The sequence below is a fragment of the Blennius ocellaris genome, assembly GCF_963422515.1.
Source record: "Blennius ocellaris genome assembly, chromosome: 1".
NCBI classification, from domain to species: Eukaryota; Metazoa; Chordata; class Actinopteri; order Blenniiformes; family Blenniidae; genus Blennius; species Blennius ocellaris.
The window spans coordinates 11485282-11503897 of NC_137650.1; the positions used below are offsets into that span (position 1 = coordinate 11485282).

Here is an 18616-nt window from a genome sequence, read left to right on the forward strand (position 1 = left end):
ATGTATATAGCATTTTAACCTTTTAGTGACTGCACTTTATAATTGTGTAACATTTTACCACGCTATTATTTGTTATTTATGTCACCTTTTAACCTTTTGATCTATACTTCTGTGACTGTGATGCTGCGATGAGAGATGCTGCCAAACAAAATGTCATTGTGTTTTTGTACAACAATAAGGCTTCCTATACTTACTCACTTCAACATTCATCCATCCATCTTCTGTAGTGCTTAATCCTGTGGGTCCCGGAGCACCAATCCCAGTTGACTCTGAGCGAGGGCAGGGGACACCTGGACAGGTCCTCAGCCCATCACAAGGCAAATACTAAGAGACAGACAACCACACACACTGACAGTCAAAGATAGGAGCAATTTAGGGTAATCAGTTACCCCCACATGTATGCTTTTGGACTGTGGAAAGAAAGCAGGGGACTCAGAGGAAACATAGAGAACATGCATACTCCACACAGACAGGCCTGGCCAGTATTTGAACGTGGAATTTCTCACTGTGATGTCAGAGAGTTAACCATTAAACCAAATGGAATTAAATTAAATCAAACTAAATTGAATGAACCCATCCAGCCATCTTCACCCAGTTCAGAATTTAATATAATTAATGTATCTAAATTGTTTTTAAAAGCAAATTTGAAACAGCTGCTTGAATTATCAAATCAAAAACGTGAACAACAGTTGAGAACTCATGATATATATATATTTTTAATTTACATTATTGTTCATTGTTGATTTTATAGGCATTGTGTTACATTTACGGACTGTCGTCTTTTTTTTCGTTAGATTGTTCAGAAGCATAATTTGACTGGAATATTCCAATGTATTTTTACATATCACTTATCAAATCCTCTTAATCACGATGAATTTCTTTGGCATTGTCGTAAACCGCATGAAAATAACAAAAAAACCAAAAGAGGGGGAAAAAACAGCCTTAGAGTACAATGTACCTGAAATTCTATTATTTCCTGAAGCATTGAACGCATCGCGGAGGACGCCGAGTCGGGGGTGTGTATAAGTCACGTGACTCCTGTCATCACATGACAGTCTGGATCGTGGCATCATCATGGCTGCAGCACCACAGTGAGTTCAGCTTTCTAATGCAAGAACGGTCGCGATGTGAATGATTAAAATGGGCCTGATATTTCTTGCCCGGGATCGTGTAATGAACGGAGTCATGCGGGCTCCAGTACCGTTACCGCGTCAGCACGTCAATCCGCTGTGCGCGCGGACTGTTTGTCAGGCAGGTTTCCCGTTAAGTTGTGAAGCTGTGATAGTTAAACAAGTCTGTGGTGATTTTCTAATACAAGAATAAACAATGTATTTATGCTCATATTCCTTTAGAACACGTCCATAAAACATTATTTTACTTCTCTAAATAAAAGCGCTCAAATCTGAGATGACAGTCAGCAATAAATAGTTAAACTCCCTTACTCTCACGTTTTATATGTGATCTTATCAGTACAACTTACGGTACCTTATTTCAACTTAGTAAAATTACCACAAGTTGACTTTTTTTCTATATGTATATTCTTGAATGTGGTGGATATCTCAGCTACAGAAATACATGCTTAAGCTACATATTTTTGTGCTGCTTATCTATGTGTGATTGTGGTTAAGTCTTCACAACTAATTAATATAGTATTATATTTGTTTTCTATTTAAAAATATATATATGTATTTGGAAGTTAAAGGTTTTGAGAATGTGTCCTAATCTATGGATGTCATCAATTTTACAAATCTACATTCACTTCTGTATTTCTCAACACAGCAGGTTCTGTATTTTACAGACTATCTAATTGTGACCCTCAGATAAAGCTGCTCAAGAATCTGCTGTTATCGTCAAAAAAATGTCAGCAGTCAGCATTTGTACATCTGCCTGAAACTGGTGGGACAGATTACAGACACACACACAAAAAACAAAACAAGTGACAACAATCATTTAAACATCAGATAATCTTCCTGAATGCATCAAACCTTGCCCACAACCATTAACATGGTTCAATGAGTAACTCACTGATATGGTCAAACATTACATGAGGGCTTTTGTTTTTTACATGCAAGGCGTCGCTTGGGATGTTTAGTGCACTGTTATTTGTTTACTTTTTAATTTTAACTCAATAACAGCAACATTTGCTACGTCCACTGTGATGTTGATCTTTCCTCACAAGTCATACCTGGAAAAACTGGCAGCAGTGTGACTAAAATACAGAAAACCTTAAACCATATAATTCACCGAGGTTGTGGATTAACCTTTGGTTCGGTCCACGCTGAATCAGATGGCGAGTTATGTTTTTTTTTGTTGGGTTTTTTTTTTCTAATCTTATCAGCGAAGCCATGGCCAGAGATCACGATTTAGATCCCGGACCTATCAGTTACAAAGCCGTCTATCTTATGTCTTAACTGTTTCTAAAGGCAGGCTGGGCTGTGGTTCACCTCCTCAGGCTGAAATCTACTGACCAAATCCCAGAGGATTTGCTCCAGATGGAACTCAAAACATTCCAGGTCTTCACTTCCAGCTGAAAAGAGAAAGGATGTTTCTGAGTTTGTTTGGGGTTTTTTTGGTCAAAAAACTTTCCCAACAGAAACTATTTTAAATGGATGTCATGTAAATAATCATTTTGAAAAACCTCTGGTTTGGCCTGAGAGGGACAGAAATAATGATATATTTTATGCTTCTCTACACCTCATGTAAGGTAAAATATATGAATAAAGTTTAAATAATTGAGATCCAGCCACACCCAAGATGTGACCTGTCTTTACAGAAGAACTATAAAAGTGCGACGCAGCACATTGTCGACCAGGAAGTGAAACGCGGAGGCATTCACACAATGTTTTTCTAACTCAGTGAAGAACAATAAAGTCGTGAGCAGGTGAAACTGAAGGAGATAATAAAACAAATGAGGAACAGATTCTCGACATTATTTGGTTGTGCAACAACTGCTACCTCAATTTGATTTTTAGCACCAAAAACAAAGAAGTCGTTTCAATGCACTTTTACAGAGAAAATCCCAACAGTTGGAGAACAACTTGAGCAATCGTAGGCGATGGTGGAAAGGCAAAGCTCCCTTTTAACAGGGAGAACCCTGCAGAACCAGGGGTGGAGACTTTCTGCTGCTCCAGTTGGGGTTAGAGGACAGAAGAGAGAAAAGGAGAGGACAGAGATAGAGAGCAAAATGTTTTTGTGATGTGGATCAAATAAAATCCAGCAGTGCAGTATTGTGACGTTGTCACACAATCTAATGCATTTTGATTGTTCAAATTGAGTTTGCCTTGTAAAATATCCCAGTTTTGGACCAGATATCTGTCATTTAGAAAAATGTAATAAAGACAATAACTGCAGTTCTGACTGAAAATGTAAAAAAAAAAAAGGATTTTCCTAGTTTTTCAATTTCCTAATTTTCCTCCAGTTTAAATGTATTAATTTCAGAGTCAGTGACATGGGTGATCTGCATTGGTTCGAGCATGTTGTTCCAGGTTTGTTCTCTTCAAACAGGCCAGCACTAATCTCGCCCCAAAACCCTCCAATCAAACATCAGTCTCTCCAGCTGCCACTCCACTCACATCCTTTGTCTGTGTGTCCTTTCAGACCTGTCTACTGGCTGGGTAACGACACCCTGCGGGTGTCTGCTGCCCTTTTTGCCGAGAACCGCGGCCGGCTGTGCCAGGGGCTGAAAGCCAAAGACGGAGTGGTGCCAAAGTCGGTGGTGGTGCTGCAGGGAGGAGAGCAGAAGCAGAGATACTGCACGGACACAGATGTCCTCTTCAGGCAGGTGAGTGGTCAGTAGTTCAGCATTCATTCTCTTATCTATGTCCCTCCTGAACAGCAATGAGACCGTGCCATCCTCAGGTACTGTGGTCCAGCATGAGCAGTCAGGACATAATTGATTTTTAAACAGGCATCATTCAGAATATACTCGTTTTACATTTCTCTGGTAATACTTCGTCCAACACTCTCTAAAGCTGTGACTGTTTCTATCAATTGTGCAGGAGTCTTTCTTCCACTGGGCTTTTGGAGTGACGGAGGCCGACTGCTACGGGGCCATTGATGTGGACTCTGGGAAATCCATCCTTTTTGTTCCTAAACTGCCTGAAAGCTATGCTACTTGGATGGGAGAGTGAGTCTCAGTAATCCTCAAAGAGCTGTGCACACAACACAGAATGATCAGCAGCTGGCTCACAGCTGGAACTTAAAGAAAAACCTGAGTGTCATGGTCTCTAAAAAGATGTATTTATTTATTTTTACAATTGAAGGCGAGAATGATGCAAGATTTTATATTTTTGTAATTGTACAAACTTCCTCAGACGAGTCGACACGGATATAAAAACCTCTAAGTATTCTCACGCGAAACAATTGAGTGAATAAATTGGACATATCAGCAACAAGCTACATTTATTGCCCGTGTTGGACTTGGCTATTACAAAAGGTGAGTTAAACAAGACAAGAAATCGAAAAAAAAAAAAAAAGCTATGATCATTGTTTGGGAGCTGAGAAAAAGCTGCTGTGAACTAATTTGTGCGATTGATGCAGACTGGCACTGCTGGGTCGTGCGTGAAATAATTAGTGAGATTATTGAACCTTTAAAAATAAGTGAAAAAAAAATTTGATTTCGAAACAATTTTCTCCTTGTGCACAGGTTTGATCTGGACAGCTGAGCTACATTTTGTGTTTTTTGCAAACCAGCTGTTTCATCTTAAATCCCAGCTGTTCGTGCTTTTTCTTTTTTTAATTTGTGTTTTTATCTGTTGACAGGATCTTTCCAAAGGAGCACTTCAAGGAGAAATACAGTGTCGATGAGGTGCAATACACCTGTGACGTAAGTCCGTGTGGTGTTGTTGGTCACCTGTTGTGCTTTGACCTTTTTGTTCCTGTGCTGCATTTGAACGCTGATGTTTAGTCACAAAGTCGCGACGTCACAACCAAGGGACAGTCATGCCTCCAGAGACTGCTTATAACATGAAAGACGTCTTGGTATATTTGAGCTACTTGGCGACATTTCTGAGCAGGCCTTCTTTTTTTGAAGTTTAAACAGAAAGTTTCTGCTGTTTAGCTTAATATTTCTATAACTAATTATTCAGGACTTTTGCGACCTCCAGTGTGGAGTAGAATATTTATTCATCTCAACGAGCTACGATTGAAAACTAGAACAAATGTGGAGTCATCAGTTCAACTGTTTTAATTAAGGAAATTGTCATCAATAAGCAAGATGTTGACTTAAATTCATTAAAAAGATTTATTTATATATATATATATATATATATATATATATAAATAACAAAAGGTGACTAAATGTATTTGTAAAAGTAGTTAAACTAAATGCATAAACTGTACTTAAATGTACAATAATAAGTATAACAGGTATGATGGTTTCAGGTTATTTATAGTCTTACTGCTTTCTCTTTCAAAGTAAAAGCATCTATTTATGACCGTATGTTTGAATTAAAAAATGTAAGGAATGCATCTTCCAAGCAACACTGAGAGCAACAGTGAGGCAAAACCATGTGTGGCTTAAATGTGGGTTCAAGAATTGATCACACTTGTTGTGTGAGAGGTATTGCATGCCTCAGGTATGGAAAATGGTATTTGAGTCTTCAGTCCTCAGATGTCATGTTTGTTGTAAAAACCAAGCAATATAAAGTACAAGTTTGCTCTACAGTCATGACGGTCAATATAAAGTGTTTTGATAAATTCACTGCTAACTCAGCAGATTTGGATTGCATTAATGCCTTGAAATTAAAAGAATTCTCAGAATGCTTTCTGATTAATAGAAATGATCAGGCATGGTAATTATGTCTGTACTTTTATGTACATAATGGTGAGAGAATTCTAAATCGGGCTGGATTGTCTACAACATTATGAAAAAGAAATGTGGCGGGTATGAGAGCTCATCATAACTTCTATCAATTAATTTGAACAGTGAACAAATCTGAGTTTAATATTCAAAGATCATTAGTCACATTCTGTGGCCGACCGACATGGATCTTTTGTGGGACTAATGCCGATTCCAGTAATAGAGAATAAAATATTATGATAGCTAATTGGATCATTTTTTTAATGCTGGGGTGACGTGTCAATGTAAATACTTCGTTTAGTTATGACGTGCGTCGAGGCGTCACATCAAAGATGGTGACGTCTGGTCAATGTGGAAACAGCGATAAAAGCATGGGCGGAGAGCGAGCCAACACATCAGTCAAGTGTGGATATCACAACGAGGCACTTCAGGAGAAATGGGGAACTTATCGAGTCGTTATTTATTTCACAAAATAGTTAACCGATCAGTTCAGTAAATGCTCCGTTGTCTTTCGCTCTTCACTTTCCAGCTCAGACTGAGAAACCTTCGCTCGTGTTCAGGCTGTCATAATTTCCTGTTGTCAGGGTTTGTGGGAGCAGTTCAGCCCATCAGAGCTGACAGCAGGCAAGAGACAAACTGTATGTTGGTGGGCTGACACCTCCAGAGCTATTTTAGAAGCATGCATGTTGTCAAATAATAAATAATATATTTAGACTACAGTTTAAGGGGGAAAAAAGTCTTTCCGGTGCCAAAAAAAATGGCTGAAAAGCTTCTATTTGTTGTGATCACATCTATTTTTTCCCTCATTTCCATAGTGACAGTGTGGATGACTCACCCTGCTGATTTTCAGGTGTTTTTACATCTCCACACCTGCCTGAGGTGTTACATTTCCTCATCAGTCACAAGTTCACATGCAGATCATCAGGCAGCAGCTATTTAACACCACAGGATCAAATTAGTAGAATAAAATGTTGTGACTGTGTGTTAATGACCAATACCGTCATCAAGAAGTCAAAGTTCTTTCCATCTGTTCAGCATTCAGGTGACAAAGCTTCCTACACTAAAATAGAACAATATTTCCTTCTTTTCGGAAGTTTAAATAAGGCAAACCTCCTTGAAAATACTCAGTTACGATGTTATAATCACGTGCGCCTGATGCGATACAACTGTTTGTGATTTTAGCCACTTCAGGTAGGATTAAATGTGGGGGTGTACAAATGTATTTCTCAACAGAAATGACACTTTGTATTATTTACATTATAAAGAAAGTTTTAAAAAGTGTTTTTGAATGTTATAATTGTTTATTTATATTCACATTTTTTCAGTAGTGTTAAAATGTATATTAGATATCCATACTGTATGTCCAAGTGTGTAGAAGAAAAAAGAAAAAAAAAGCACGTAGGGTTTTGTGGGCTGTCCTGACATTTTTCAATATATACATATACAGTATGTGATGTGAAGTCCCTCCCTCAGCACTTTTTTTACTCAACTTTTTTTTTTTAGCTGTTGCTGCACACTAAATCTTATTCATTTTATGAATCCTGTAAACATCAAACATCTTCTATCTTCTACCTTGTTCACACAGATTTTTTGCAAATAGCATGGAGAGAGGATGGCAGAATCATTTGTTCTGCTTCTTGTTCCACCTTTAGAGGGATCTAACAACCAATAGTGAAATTATGGCCAATAGTGTAATAGTTTTGGACATTTTAAGTGTCATAAAGTCAATAATGTAATAACTTGCCAATGGCGTAATAGGATATGTGACCCTTTGTCATAAAAAACATTTGGCCAATAATATAATCTGAGTTATTACATTGAGGAGTAACATTTTTTAAAAATCATTCTAAAAAGTATCAACTGCATTGAAAATTGTATAAAAAAAAAAAAAATTACAATTTAAAAAAAAATCCATCAAAATGGCTGGATTTCTTATAAACAAGTTTTTTGCATGTTTGGTGAAGGTTGCTAATCAAAAATATGTATAGTGGATGGCACATATTGTCATATGCATTGAGGATACATGCTGCAGCACTCTCTCAATTATGGCTGAAATCTTTTTTGCTATTGGCAAGTTATTACATCATTGGCTTAATTACGTTCAAAATGGCCATAATTATTACATAGTTGGTAGCTACAAGGCAATGTCACAGGTGACGCAGAGCCTTTGTTTTTTTTTGCAGACGCACTAAAGAGTTGCACATTGCCCATCAGCCATTTCTCTGTTGCACTGTGATATAGTTTGTAAATTTATTACAAATAAATTGCATCAAATGTTGTGAATGTGACTTATTAATCTGCAAATCAAAATAAAAAAGAGGAACTATTGGGGTATTATGTGCAGAATTTTGTGGGAAGAGGGAATTCAATTAATTTTCATATAAGGCTGTATAACAAAATGAGGAAAAAGTGTGAATACTTTCCTGACTCACTGTAGACTGACAAGGTCTTTGAGCCTGGTCAGACTTGCACATCTGAACACGCGTAACCATGACTGTGAAAACTCTTTAAAATTACACAGAAGCTACAAAGATCCTTATCTTTTATTTTCACTGTGTTTACCAGAACATTTAAACCTAATGTACAAATAAAGAGGCTGTATCGCAGGCCGGGTCCACGTTTCAAAAGCGTTTCTCGTGTCCAAAATCGATGTAGATTTTTAGTTTCTTTGGCGAAAGCAAAGGTTTCAGGAGTTTTTATTGTGCTGAAATATCACCACAGTGTTAGTGAGTCACAGATCTGCTATATGACATTTAGGCTGTTGGCAGAGGGGTAATAAAGCCTCCTGAGTTTTGTCCGTCACTGAGCTGCTGAGTACCGGAGAGGCCATGGAGGCACGGTGGCGTCCGTCTCAGTGACCTTTTTATTCTGCTTGCCTCTGAATCGAAGGAAAGAGGTGCTGGTTGTCTGTGAGGCTCCAATGTGTGTCTGACTCCTGCTATTATTTCCCATGTGCAGATCGCGGATGTCCTGGCCAACCTGAAGCCAGCAGTTCTCCTCACACTGGTACGAATCACTCAGTCCTGCATGAGAACAGTGAGAGGATCTCACAGAATCGCTCTCACCTCACTGCATCGTGCTTTAGGTTAGATTTCAACCGCTCGTCATGCTGATGGGTAGTTTTAGGATTATTAACTTTCCAATATGAGAAAAAATACATTTACTTAATCCAGAGACAAATAATCACTACATGTATTGAATGCTCTTGGTGGTGACGAAACAACTGTTTCCTGCAGCGAGGACAGAATACAGACAGTGGGAGCACCAGCCGAGAAGCCTCCTTTGAAGGAATTAGCCGGTACGTTTAATTGGCATCTATTTGCATTAGCATAATTATACTTTGTTTAGAGAGGTTGTTTTTTATTTTTTCTTCCATTTATAACCAGCAGACTTCTGCTGCAAACGGATTGTGTGTGATGAACCTAATTTGAAATGTAATTTAATTAAACAAACAATCTGTCTTCTCTTATTAGCAGTCAATTAATAGCATTGGTTTTTGTTTGTCCTTCGCACCAGTCTTCGTTCTTCTTTTACACGTATACATTTACTAATTTTACCATTTTTATCCACATACTTTACGTGCAACTGGTTTTGAAAAGGCTCGCAAATACTTGCATCATATTAAATATTGTTCTGTCTCGTTACTTCTTCTTTTAATCAGCTTCCAAGTAAACAACACTCTCCTGCACCCGGTCATTGTGGAATGGTGAGTAATTAACATTTGCGATATGATAGTATTGAAGAAGTCGGTCTTTGGATGAGGATAAAGCCTGTGAGCGTGTAAAGGTGTCTTCAGTCAGATTCTCACAGCGCTGGTAATTGTGTGTCTGCAATCACAAACATGGAGGAGGGCTTTGTTTCTCTGGGTTGTTATTTTCCTCCCCCCTCTTAAAGTCAGGAGTCGGTCTGCATGCCTGTAATGGACTCCGTGCTTGCCTGCTTGTCCTTGGCATTAGAGTTTGCACCCTCCAGATGAATTGACATTTTCTCAAATAAAGAGGAACGCTTTTCAGGCACACACCTCCAGGGGAGCAGAGCTGGATTGAACCCTCTGCCACCTCTTCTCGACCCAGCTCACTGGGCACCTTTTCAAAAAAAAAAAAAAAAAAAAACCAACATAACATGCTTTGCCCTTTTTAAAACATTTAGTGTTATATTTCATGACCTCAACTTTTCTTCCGCGGTTTATTCAATTATGAACAAAGGAAAAATAAACTTGTGTTTATGCTGCTTGCATAAGGCCAGGGAATGACCGTGTGCATGTTATTGTATGTCCACACACAGGCTTTCTGTAAGGGTCCATTTCAGCTGAGTAGGCCACCAAAAATATAAATGGGAAAGGATATTTTATTGCCAATAAAACAAACTTGAGGTGGAGAAACTGAGACATTCTACCTTTTAATTGTAAAATGTCCCATCATTTTCAATTTGATGGAAGAAACAAATCTTTAAAAAGAAAGGGGAAAAAAGTGTTGTGTTCCTAAGAATGATCTTCAAATTAAGGGAACGGTATTTAACAAATGACGGCTACAAGGAGTTTTGGTTTGGTTTTTTTGATAGACATTTGTGATCAGAGTTTTTCCAGTTTGCTTTTAGTCTGTTGTTGCTCAGCTTTGGCCTTTGTAGCCCTTTGAGTTGTACTTCATTGTAGGAAAGACGCCAACTACCAATAATGCAATCATGGCCAGTAACAAAACCATTTTGGCCATTCGAATGTAATAAAGCTGATTACATAACTTGCTCATAACGTAATAAAATACAAAAAGATTTTACAACCACAATTGACAACGTTGCATAGTATGTTTCTCATTAAATGAATAAAATGACTGTCCTATCCACTGCATCTATTTTTCATAAGGAAACCCCACAAAATCAGACATGAACCAGTCATTTCCAAGAAATAATAACTTATTACATTATAGGCAAAATGTTATTATAGTAATGGTTCAAATCTTATTACACTAATGGCAAGTTATTACATCACGAGCTTTATTACGTTAAACGGGCTAAAATGATTACATTATTGGTCGCTACATGCTACAGATAGTGACAGATACTGTGAGATTGATCAGACTGAGGCTTGTTGGTTAGTTGACCAACTTCAGTCAGTAATTCTGCTGCACAATTCAAAGACCTTTGAACTGCTGTAATGACATTTTATCCAAGATATCGAGCTCATTTTGAATGGTTTTAACATTAAATTTTTAACTGTTGTATATAATGTCTGGTTTTCTATGCGTACTGACGGTGTGAGTGATCAGAGCTGGTTCCTCACCTGTTATTTCTCTGTGTTTGCAGCCGCCTCCTTAAGACCGACATGGAGCTGGAGGTCCTGCGCTACACCAACAGAGTTTCCAGTGAAGCCCACAAAATGGTGAGATTCTTCTCTGCCATAAAGACCACCTGTAAAAGATCACACTCGTTTACATTTATGGACCAATGAAAAGAACGAAGCCAACAGTTGAAAGCAGAAATCAAACAGAAAACCCCTAAAAAAATAAATAAAAAATAAAAGCCTCTGAGAGTTTAAAACTCCACTAAAAGATTGAGGAAGTCAAGATCCTCTGAGGCTGTAAATGGTTTAGAAACTATTGATTTTAACTTCCCGCAGTTGCTCGGAGGTCTGCAGTTATCGGAATAAGCTTTTGACCAATGAGCTATAACATTAAACTAATACTTTACTTCTGTGCTGGCTTTTACTTTATCACTATGAATAACCTCTTCAGGGGTTGAGGGGCAGTTAACCTCGCAGTGTTATCTGTCCTCTGACATTATTCAACACAAGTTCTCAGTAATCATTTCAACCTGTCCCCCCCTTGTTACAAGTGTGACCATCAATCAGTTCTGATGAAACTGGAGCTCCTGTTCATTTGGCCCAACTTTATTTACAATCCAACTCGTATATCAGAGAGTCAAATCTACAATTATTATTCAAATCTTTTTGGCTTATTTTGTAACAGTCCTGCAAATAATGCCCCTTACGTTTCAGCTTTAATCATATACACACACTAAAAGAAATGCTTGTATTATTTGTAAAAGATTGTGGTCTGACCTTCACATTTTGTAACTTATTTTCCCAGATGACCTGTTTATATAACAAATAAAAAAAAAAGAGAGTTCCTGATCAAGCCACCTGTCATACGTTAATTGAAACAAATGGGAAACAAAAAAATGGATAGGATGTCAATAATGAGCACAAACGTAATTTTTTTCTCCCGACAAAAAGATTTTGTGTATGGTCCTTTAATTTAAAGATTGGCTTTATACAGTATATCTATGCAAATCTTTTGGGGAAGAATGACAACCCTATTGCTATTGCTGGGTTCATGTGTTGAGCGACAGGCAGATTAAATTCAACATAAACCAGCAACTCAATTGCACAATTACACATTTTCTTGTTGCTGAAGGCAAAAAAGTGCAGTTACATCGTCAATGACCAACTTCCAGTTACAGAAAATACTGAAAAGGATATTCTATAACAATATTTCAATCTAAGGGATACGACAGGCATTGCACACTCAACTCTCAAACAAGGATAGTGTCTAACATCCAAAGGGTATTTTTATGACAGTTTGACCACAAATGTAGTCTCAATAATGCCATTTAAATGAACCATCCATCAACCATTCCAATAGATTAGTTACGATGGTTTTGCTTTTTAAACAAACTGTGGAGGTGCAAATAGATTGATAAATTAATAATAATTCAAACTTGTATAGTACACTCAAAGCCGCTTTACATAGAAACAAAAATGAATTTTTAAAAAACCCGAAAGTGATCTCTCTAAAAATACTATGTTTATTGATCAGATCCAATCTTCATCTGCAGATCATGAAACACGTGAAACCGGGACTTAAGGAATATGAAATGGAGAGGTAAGAGGCAGAAGTGGTTTGGTGTCTACGAGTACATTTACAGTACAAGTGAAAAAAGCAGCATTCATTCAACTGAACTTTAGATCCTGACAGACACATTCAACAGTCGCTCGATTGGGTTTAGTCGTAATAGAATTGCAGTGAAATAAGCAAGTTGAGATCCTGCTGCATGTCCTGATTTTATATGATGCAAAATATTAGGTGTGCAATGATGCTGTGCTGCACATACATGTACAAACAATGTCTTTAAGCATGGGTGTTAAATTCAACAATCTGGAATATTTTATGTTATGTTAGTTTTTATGTATTGGTAAGAATTGGTAAGAATTGTCCAAAACGGCCGGTAAAATGATCTGTGTCCTCACCTAACTTCAGTTAAGGTGTGCGTGTGTGTATATATATATATATATATCAAAACCTGCAACCAAAAAAACACCTCAAATTAAAATATAATTAAGAGTGAAAAATTAAAATTATTGTATCAAATGAATTCCAGAACTGAATCAAATTAGATTAAATTTTAAAAGAATGCCAGAGTTGAATCAAATTACATTAAAAAAAAATTTAAACTTTTCATGCACTGATTTTAATTCATTTACTTATTTTAATAGTGTTTTTATTTTATTTTTTCCAAAAGTCAAAATTAAACCGTGAACATTCAGTTTCAGATAAAGTTGGTTTTTTTTTTTTTTTTTTTTTTAATGAACAAACTTTTTGTCCTGGATTTAGCTCCATAATCATCCGTCTGTAACTTCTGAAGTAAAGCTGGACATTTTTGTATCTTTGTAGTGTTTCTGCTGTGGCGGAGCTGCCGGCCGCCAGCCTCGTTATCTATGTGATGATTGACGATTTAGAGCTGAATGAATTCTGAAAAACCACAGTGTGAATAAAAGAGCAGAGGAAGTCCTTCAGCAATTAGTTTTCCCCTGATCTCTGCCGGCCTGACATTGTTGACGGGTAATGATTGTCACTGCAGTTCTGTGTCTGACGTAGCACTATTTTGTCGGTTTGCAGTCTGTTCCAGCACTACTGCTACACCAAAGGAGGAATGCGCCACACCTCGTACACCTGCATCTGTGGAACGTGAGGCCTTTTCCTGTCGAATCGTCCTGCTTTCATGAAAGAATTGTATTATTATTATTGCCTGCATGAAGACTTGGGGCACATAATGTATTATTAATGGGATTACAGGGAGATTTGAAACTAGAACATCAAATGCCGTCTCCCTCTGTGAGACGACCACTCCTCCACCTTCCTACTCTCTGTTTGAAGCACCGTGTGCGCTGAAGCTAAACTAACATCTTCTAGCAGGCTCACTATCAGCCAACAGCATCATTATGGATGAAGGATTGTCAGATGCTTTGCTAATTGTGCTTTGGCCTTTTGTATAAAAGGCCACGCGCACAGTGTTTCTAACACAGGATTAGTCATCAGAGGATGATTCATCTTCCCTTTCAAAATAAGATATTTAAACAATTAAAAGACCTCTCTGGAAAGCAATGGCTCTCAAAGTCAAAGTTCTAAATATTACAGTAATTTGACACAATGGATATTTAAAATAAGGAACTAAAATACGTTTTCATAAATTGCTTGTAGAAATGCTTTATATAGAACAAACTCATAGAAATCCTGATTTTAGTAGCGACGTTCCTTTTGTTTCTTAGGTTTGATAACATTGTATTCATTCAAGTGTATACTCTGTCTCCATTTCTCTTTTCTTATTGTTTATTTACATTCAGGGGAGATAATTCTTCAGTCCTCCACTACGGCCATGCTGGAGCTCCGAATGACAAAACCATTGCAGATGGAGACATGTGGTGAGTTGCAGCCACTTCATGGTATTGCAGGATTTCTCCTAAGGGAGGAGCCGTTGTACCAGAATTAAAATCTTTCACAGTCTTTGTGTTACACCTATTCAGTGTTACCGTTAATTTATACAGCGATTTCCAGTGTTGCATTCATTTCTGCCTGGTTGTTGCAGTACAAATGTTAAATGTGACCTGATGGGCTGTGTGGCGTCTGCTCCCCTGCAGTCTGTTCGACATGGGCGGAGAGTACTACTGCTACACTTCAGACATCACCTGCTCTTTCCCCGCCAACGGCAAGTTCACGCCAGACCAGAGGGCCATCTACCAGGCTGTCCTGAAATCCTCCCGCGCCGTCATGGCTGCCATCAAACCAGGTCATCGTCTATTGAGGTTGAACTGAGGACACGTTACAGACACACAAACAGGGAAGAGAGGAGAGGAATTGAAAATTCAACCTGCTGTTGATGTACTTTGAAAATCTGTGGTTCTTGTCTGACTATATTGAAGACATTAGGCTCACAAAGGTCTTAAAAACTATATTTTCTATATTATATGTTGCTTTTAGAACAGGTAGGTGGAGCCTGTTCAGACGAAGTCAAAGGCAGGATTAGATCACCAGTCCATCACACGGCTAACAGAGAGAGACAGACGCACACATTCACACCTATGGCCAACGTCAACAGATGAACAAGCTGCATTTCGTTGGTGTGGCAGGAGTGAAGTGGACCGACATGCACCGCCTGGCTGACAGGGTTCACCTGGAGGAGCTGGTGAAGGTGGGCATCCTGACGGGCAGCGTGGAGGACATGTTGAAGGTCCACCTGGGCTCCGTCTTCATGCCCCACGGCCTGGGACACCTGCTGGGTATCGATGTGCACGACGTGGGCGGTTACCCCGAGGTGAGGACAGACCACTTCATCTCTGAGATCAACTTCCTGGTAACTTGAAACAGCAGCAGGAGACAGTAGTTTGAACTCTCCAGACAGCAGAAGATAAAAAAAAAAAAAACACGTTTCTCCTCCTGGAATATTGATGCATCATCAATATTAAAAAAGCTGCTGGTGCAGAAGTGAGAGGGGAACAAAAAGAGGCCAAACTGAGAAACAAGTTCAGAACGAGGGCAGGACCGAGGAGAAGGTGTCTGACCCCTGACAAGGATGGTCTCATGCTGCGATTGGAGGCTTTGAACGAGGCAGTTTTGACGTGTAAATCGTGAAGACAGTTCAGCCACAACATTCCTTATGAAGCTGCTGGAAATTGCATGGCAGGAAATGACAGTAGTCGAAAGAAGCGAGGAAACTAGGCTCAGTGTTAAGGGGATATTACAAAGCAGCTTATTGGCTCACTGCCGTAAGTCTGACATTAAGATATAATTTGGCTTCTCATCCACAAATATTTTGATTATTAGACTTGAAGAGGACATTTAAAGCCCATTCCCTTGTTTTTTTTTCATTGCCACTAATTTTGAATAATAAACTAAAGTCATGACAAGCGAGACATTATCAACATGTTGCTGTCTGAACATGAAACAAAACTGCAAAAATGATGCCATTTCCACTCCATGGTTTTCATGTAAACATCAGGTCTGCCACCAGTGCTACTAATTGCTTCAAAATATTAAATGCCAAGTTGCTTTCTGCGTACAGTTGTCTCACGGAGGCATCAAAGACACAGAAAAGATGTTCAATGGACACTTAAATCTCAGACAAAACTCCACAAACTCTGGATTCAAACTGTTTTCTACATGACTTCACAGTGAAGTAATGCAACGTGTCCCGTCACTTCAAAGAAGCATCCAGAATTTCTCCAATAATCCAAATGCAAAGATTAAGAAATTAAATTTGTTTTTTTTACATGAATACAGATTTTTAACTGTGGAGCAAAGTGCACCAAGCCAGAGGTATCTTTACCCACCCCCAAAAAACTATTTTCACATTACTGATTTTTGTAGGATCAAATAGTAAGAGTCTTTTTTTAGTTGGACTATTGCTAACATGATGAACCAAAGAGTTATTACAACCAGCTGCTACATGCCCAAAATGTTTCGTCTTCAATGTTGGATGCCGTCATGTTGTCCACATTTTTCCCCAAGCCCGAGTAAAACAGTGTGATATTTTCATTATTTGCACCATTACAGAAAACTATTCATGTGGAGGTTGTGCTCAACAGTGAATCTGTGTTACGGTTCCCGTCACGTAGGGAGTGGACCGCATCCCCGAGCCTGGACTGAAGAGCCTTCGAATGGGCCGCCTGGTGCAGGAGAGGATGGTCCTCACCGTGGAGCCCGGCATCTACTTCATCAACCACCTGCTGGATCAGGCCCTGGCCAACCCTGCGCAGAGCTGCTTCATCAACAACCAGGAGCTGGCTCGCTTCCGCGGCTTCGGAGGGGTCAGTGAGGCCGAACCGCTGACTGGCCGCTTGGTGGCTTTGACCGACATGCACTGAAAATAGCGTTTGGTTCATAGCGGCCGTGTTGGCGAAGGCGAGATGCCTCATTGGTAGAGAAGTAGCATCAACTTAAAAGCCCTGCGACTCTGTTGCTGGACACAACAGGACATGGATGGGAACCATCGGAACTCCTCGGGGAATTTTTCACATTGAAGATGTGGTACAAAAAGAGAAAGATACTGACGGGAACATCCGCTGCTCACTTGTGTCAAAAACCAGGGGTCTGCAACCTTTTTGACCAACGGAGCCATTTCCGTCATATCAAATTTATCTGGAGCCGCGAAACACATTTAACCTTTAACATTAGGCTATATATGAACAGAAACTATATCTTATGTTGCAATTTATGGTGTTTCAAATACAATTTATGATGGTAAACATGTTAGTTTTCAACTTTCTTTTTCCACCATTTTTTTTTCAGACATGTTTGACATTTTAGCTGATTTAACCATTTTGACTTTTTTTATTATGTGTGTGTGGCCCCCCCCCCATTTGTAACCTTTTTTTTTCTTGCGAGAAATAAAAAATAATTTTAGGTTTTTGTTTTAGCAGCTTTTTCACCCTCTTCTTATGTTTATAGAGTTTTAACCCCTTTTTAGTATATCCGTTTTTAGCCCAGAGTTAAAACTCATTAAAAATGACTAAAATGTTAGGCATCTTTTTTTTTTTTTTATGTTCAGGGAGCCACTAGAGAGGGGCAAAAGAGCCACAGGTTGCAGACTCCTGGTCTAAAAGCATCAGTCTGGAAGGTTTCATGTTGTGATGTTTTGAGTTGTGATGGTGAATTTAATTTGATTAAGACTTGGGGAAACAACACATTATTTGTTTGAACGTTTCAGGCAACATTTTGAGCCATAATGGTTTAATTGTGTCATAACTGTTAAAAAGAGTCGACAACATTACATCTTATAAAAGCTGTGCTACATTCAATACGTCAGGGGAAAATGTTCAGAAAAGCTCCTCCTGCTTTTGTGTTTCACTGATCCGTTTCTCTGCAGGTTCGCATCGAGGACGACATCGCAGTGACGGCGACGAGCATGGAGCTACTGACCTGCGTCCCTCGCACAGTGGAGGAGATCGAAGCCTTCATGGCCGACTCGGATAAAACCTTCAGCCCTGTGGTCCAGAGCGAGCAGTTCTAAATAACCGGACCCAAGTCGGAGCTTCAATCAATTCCACCATCACATTCTCTGTCTTATTCATAATCAGGATCTTTATCGAAAACCGTTTAAAAATTCGGATCAGTGTTAGCAAATGTTACTTTAAGGGACGGGAAAACTGTTTTGACCTCCTGGGGAGAAAGTTTTCTATTTTCTTTTTTCTATTCTTATATGTTCCTCTTTGTTAACATTTGCTGACAACAAATGCCACAAAACTGAAATAGAAATAAAAGAGTTTGATTTGCATCAGTGTGCAGAAGATTTCTTTTCATTAAGTCATTGAAATAAATTACATACAAGCACAATTATTGCATTATCATTTCTAATAGTATCCTTTGACAGAAAAAAAAACTGTTATCTGGGAGCAGAAACAAATGAATTTACATAGAAAATGTGAGTTATTTTACCACAGGACATTCTCTGAAGCACTTGTTATACATAAGTATGTTTCAGTATTAGTTTAATGATTGAAAATAATCCTAAATCCCTAAGATGTTTGTTTATACAGCAAATATTTGAGAA

General features: G+C 38.6%; 1 protein-coding gene across 1 annotated transcript; it reads left to right on the forward strand.

Annotated features, from left to right (window-relative positions):
- The first annotated feature begins 1061 nt into the window (after positions 1–1061).
- On the forward strand, positions 1062–18340 carry pepd (peptidase D). Its single transcript, XM_080496163.1, has 15 exons — positions 1062–1091; positions 3598–3781; positions 3999–4126; positions 4762–4825; positions 8759–8806; positions 9037–9098; positions 9462–9506; positions 11099–11174; positions 12629–12675; positions 13690–13758; positions 14415–14492; positions 14709–14857; positions 15198–15382; positions 16683–16874; positions 17933–18340. Exons 1-15 carry the CDS (start codon positions 1075–1077, stop codon positions 18074–18076), a joined length of 1488 nt encoding a protein of 495 aa, XP_080352289.1. The 5' UTR covers positions 1062–1074; the 3' UTR covers positions 18077–18340.
- Positions 18341–18616: the final 276 nt, after the last annotated feature.

Coding starts and splice junctions, on each gene's coding strand:
- pepd (XM_080496163.1), top strand. Junction 3,782..3,998: donor CAGATGTCCTCTTCAGGCAG/GTGAGTGGTCAG, acceptor TCAATTGTGCAG/GAGTCTTTCTTCCACTGGGC. Junction 14,858..15,197: donor CATGGCTGCCATCAAACCAG/GTCATCGTCTAT, acceptor TTGGTGTGGCAG/GAGTGAAGTGGACCGACATG.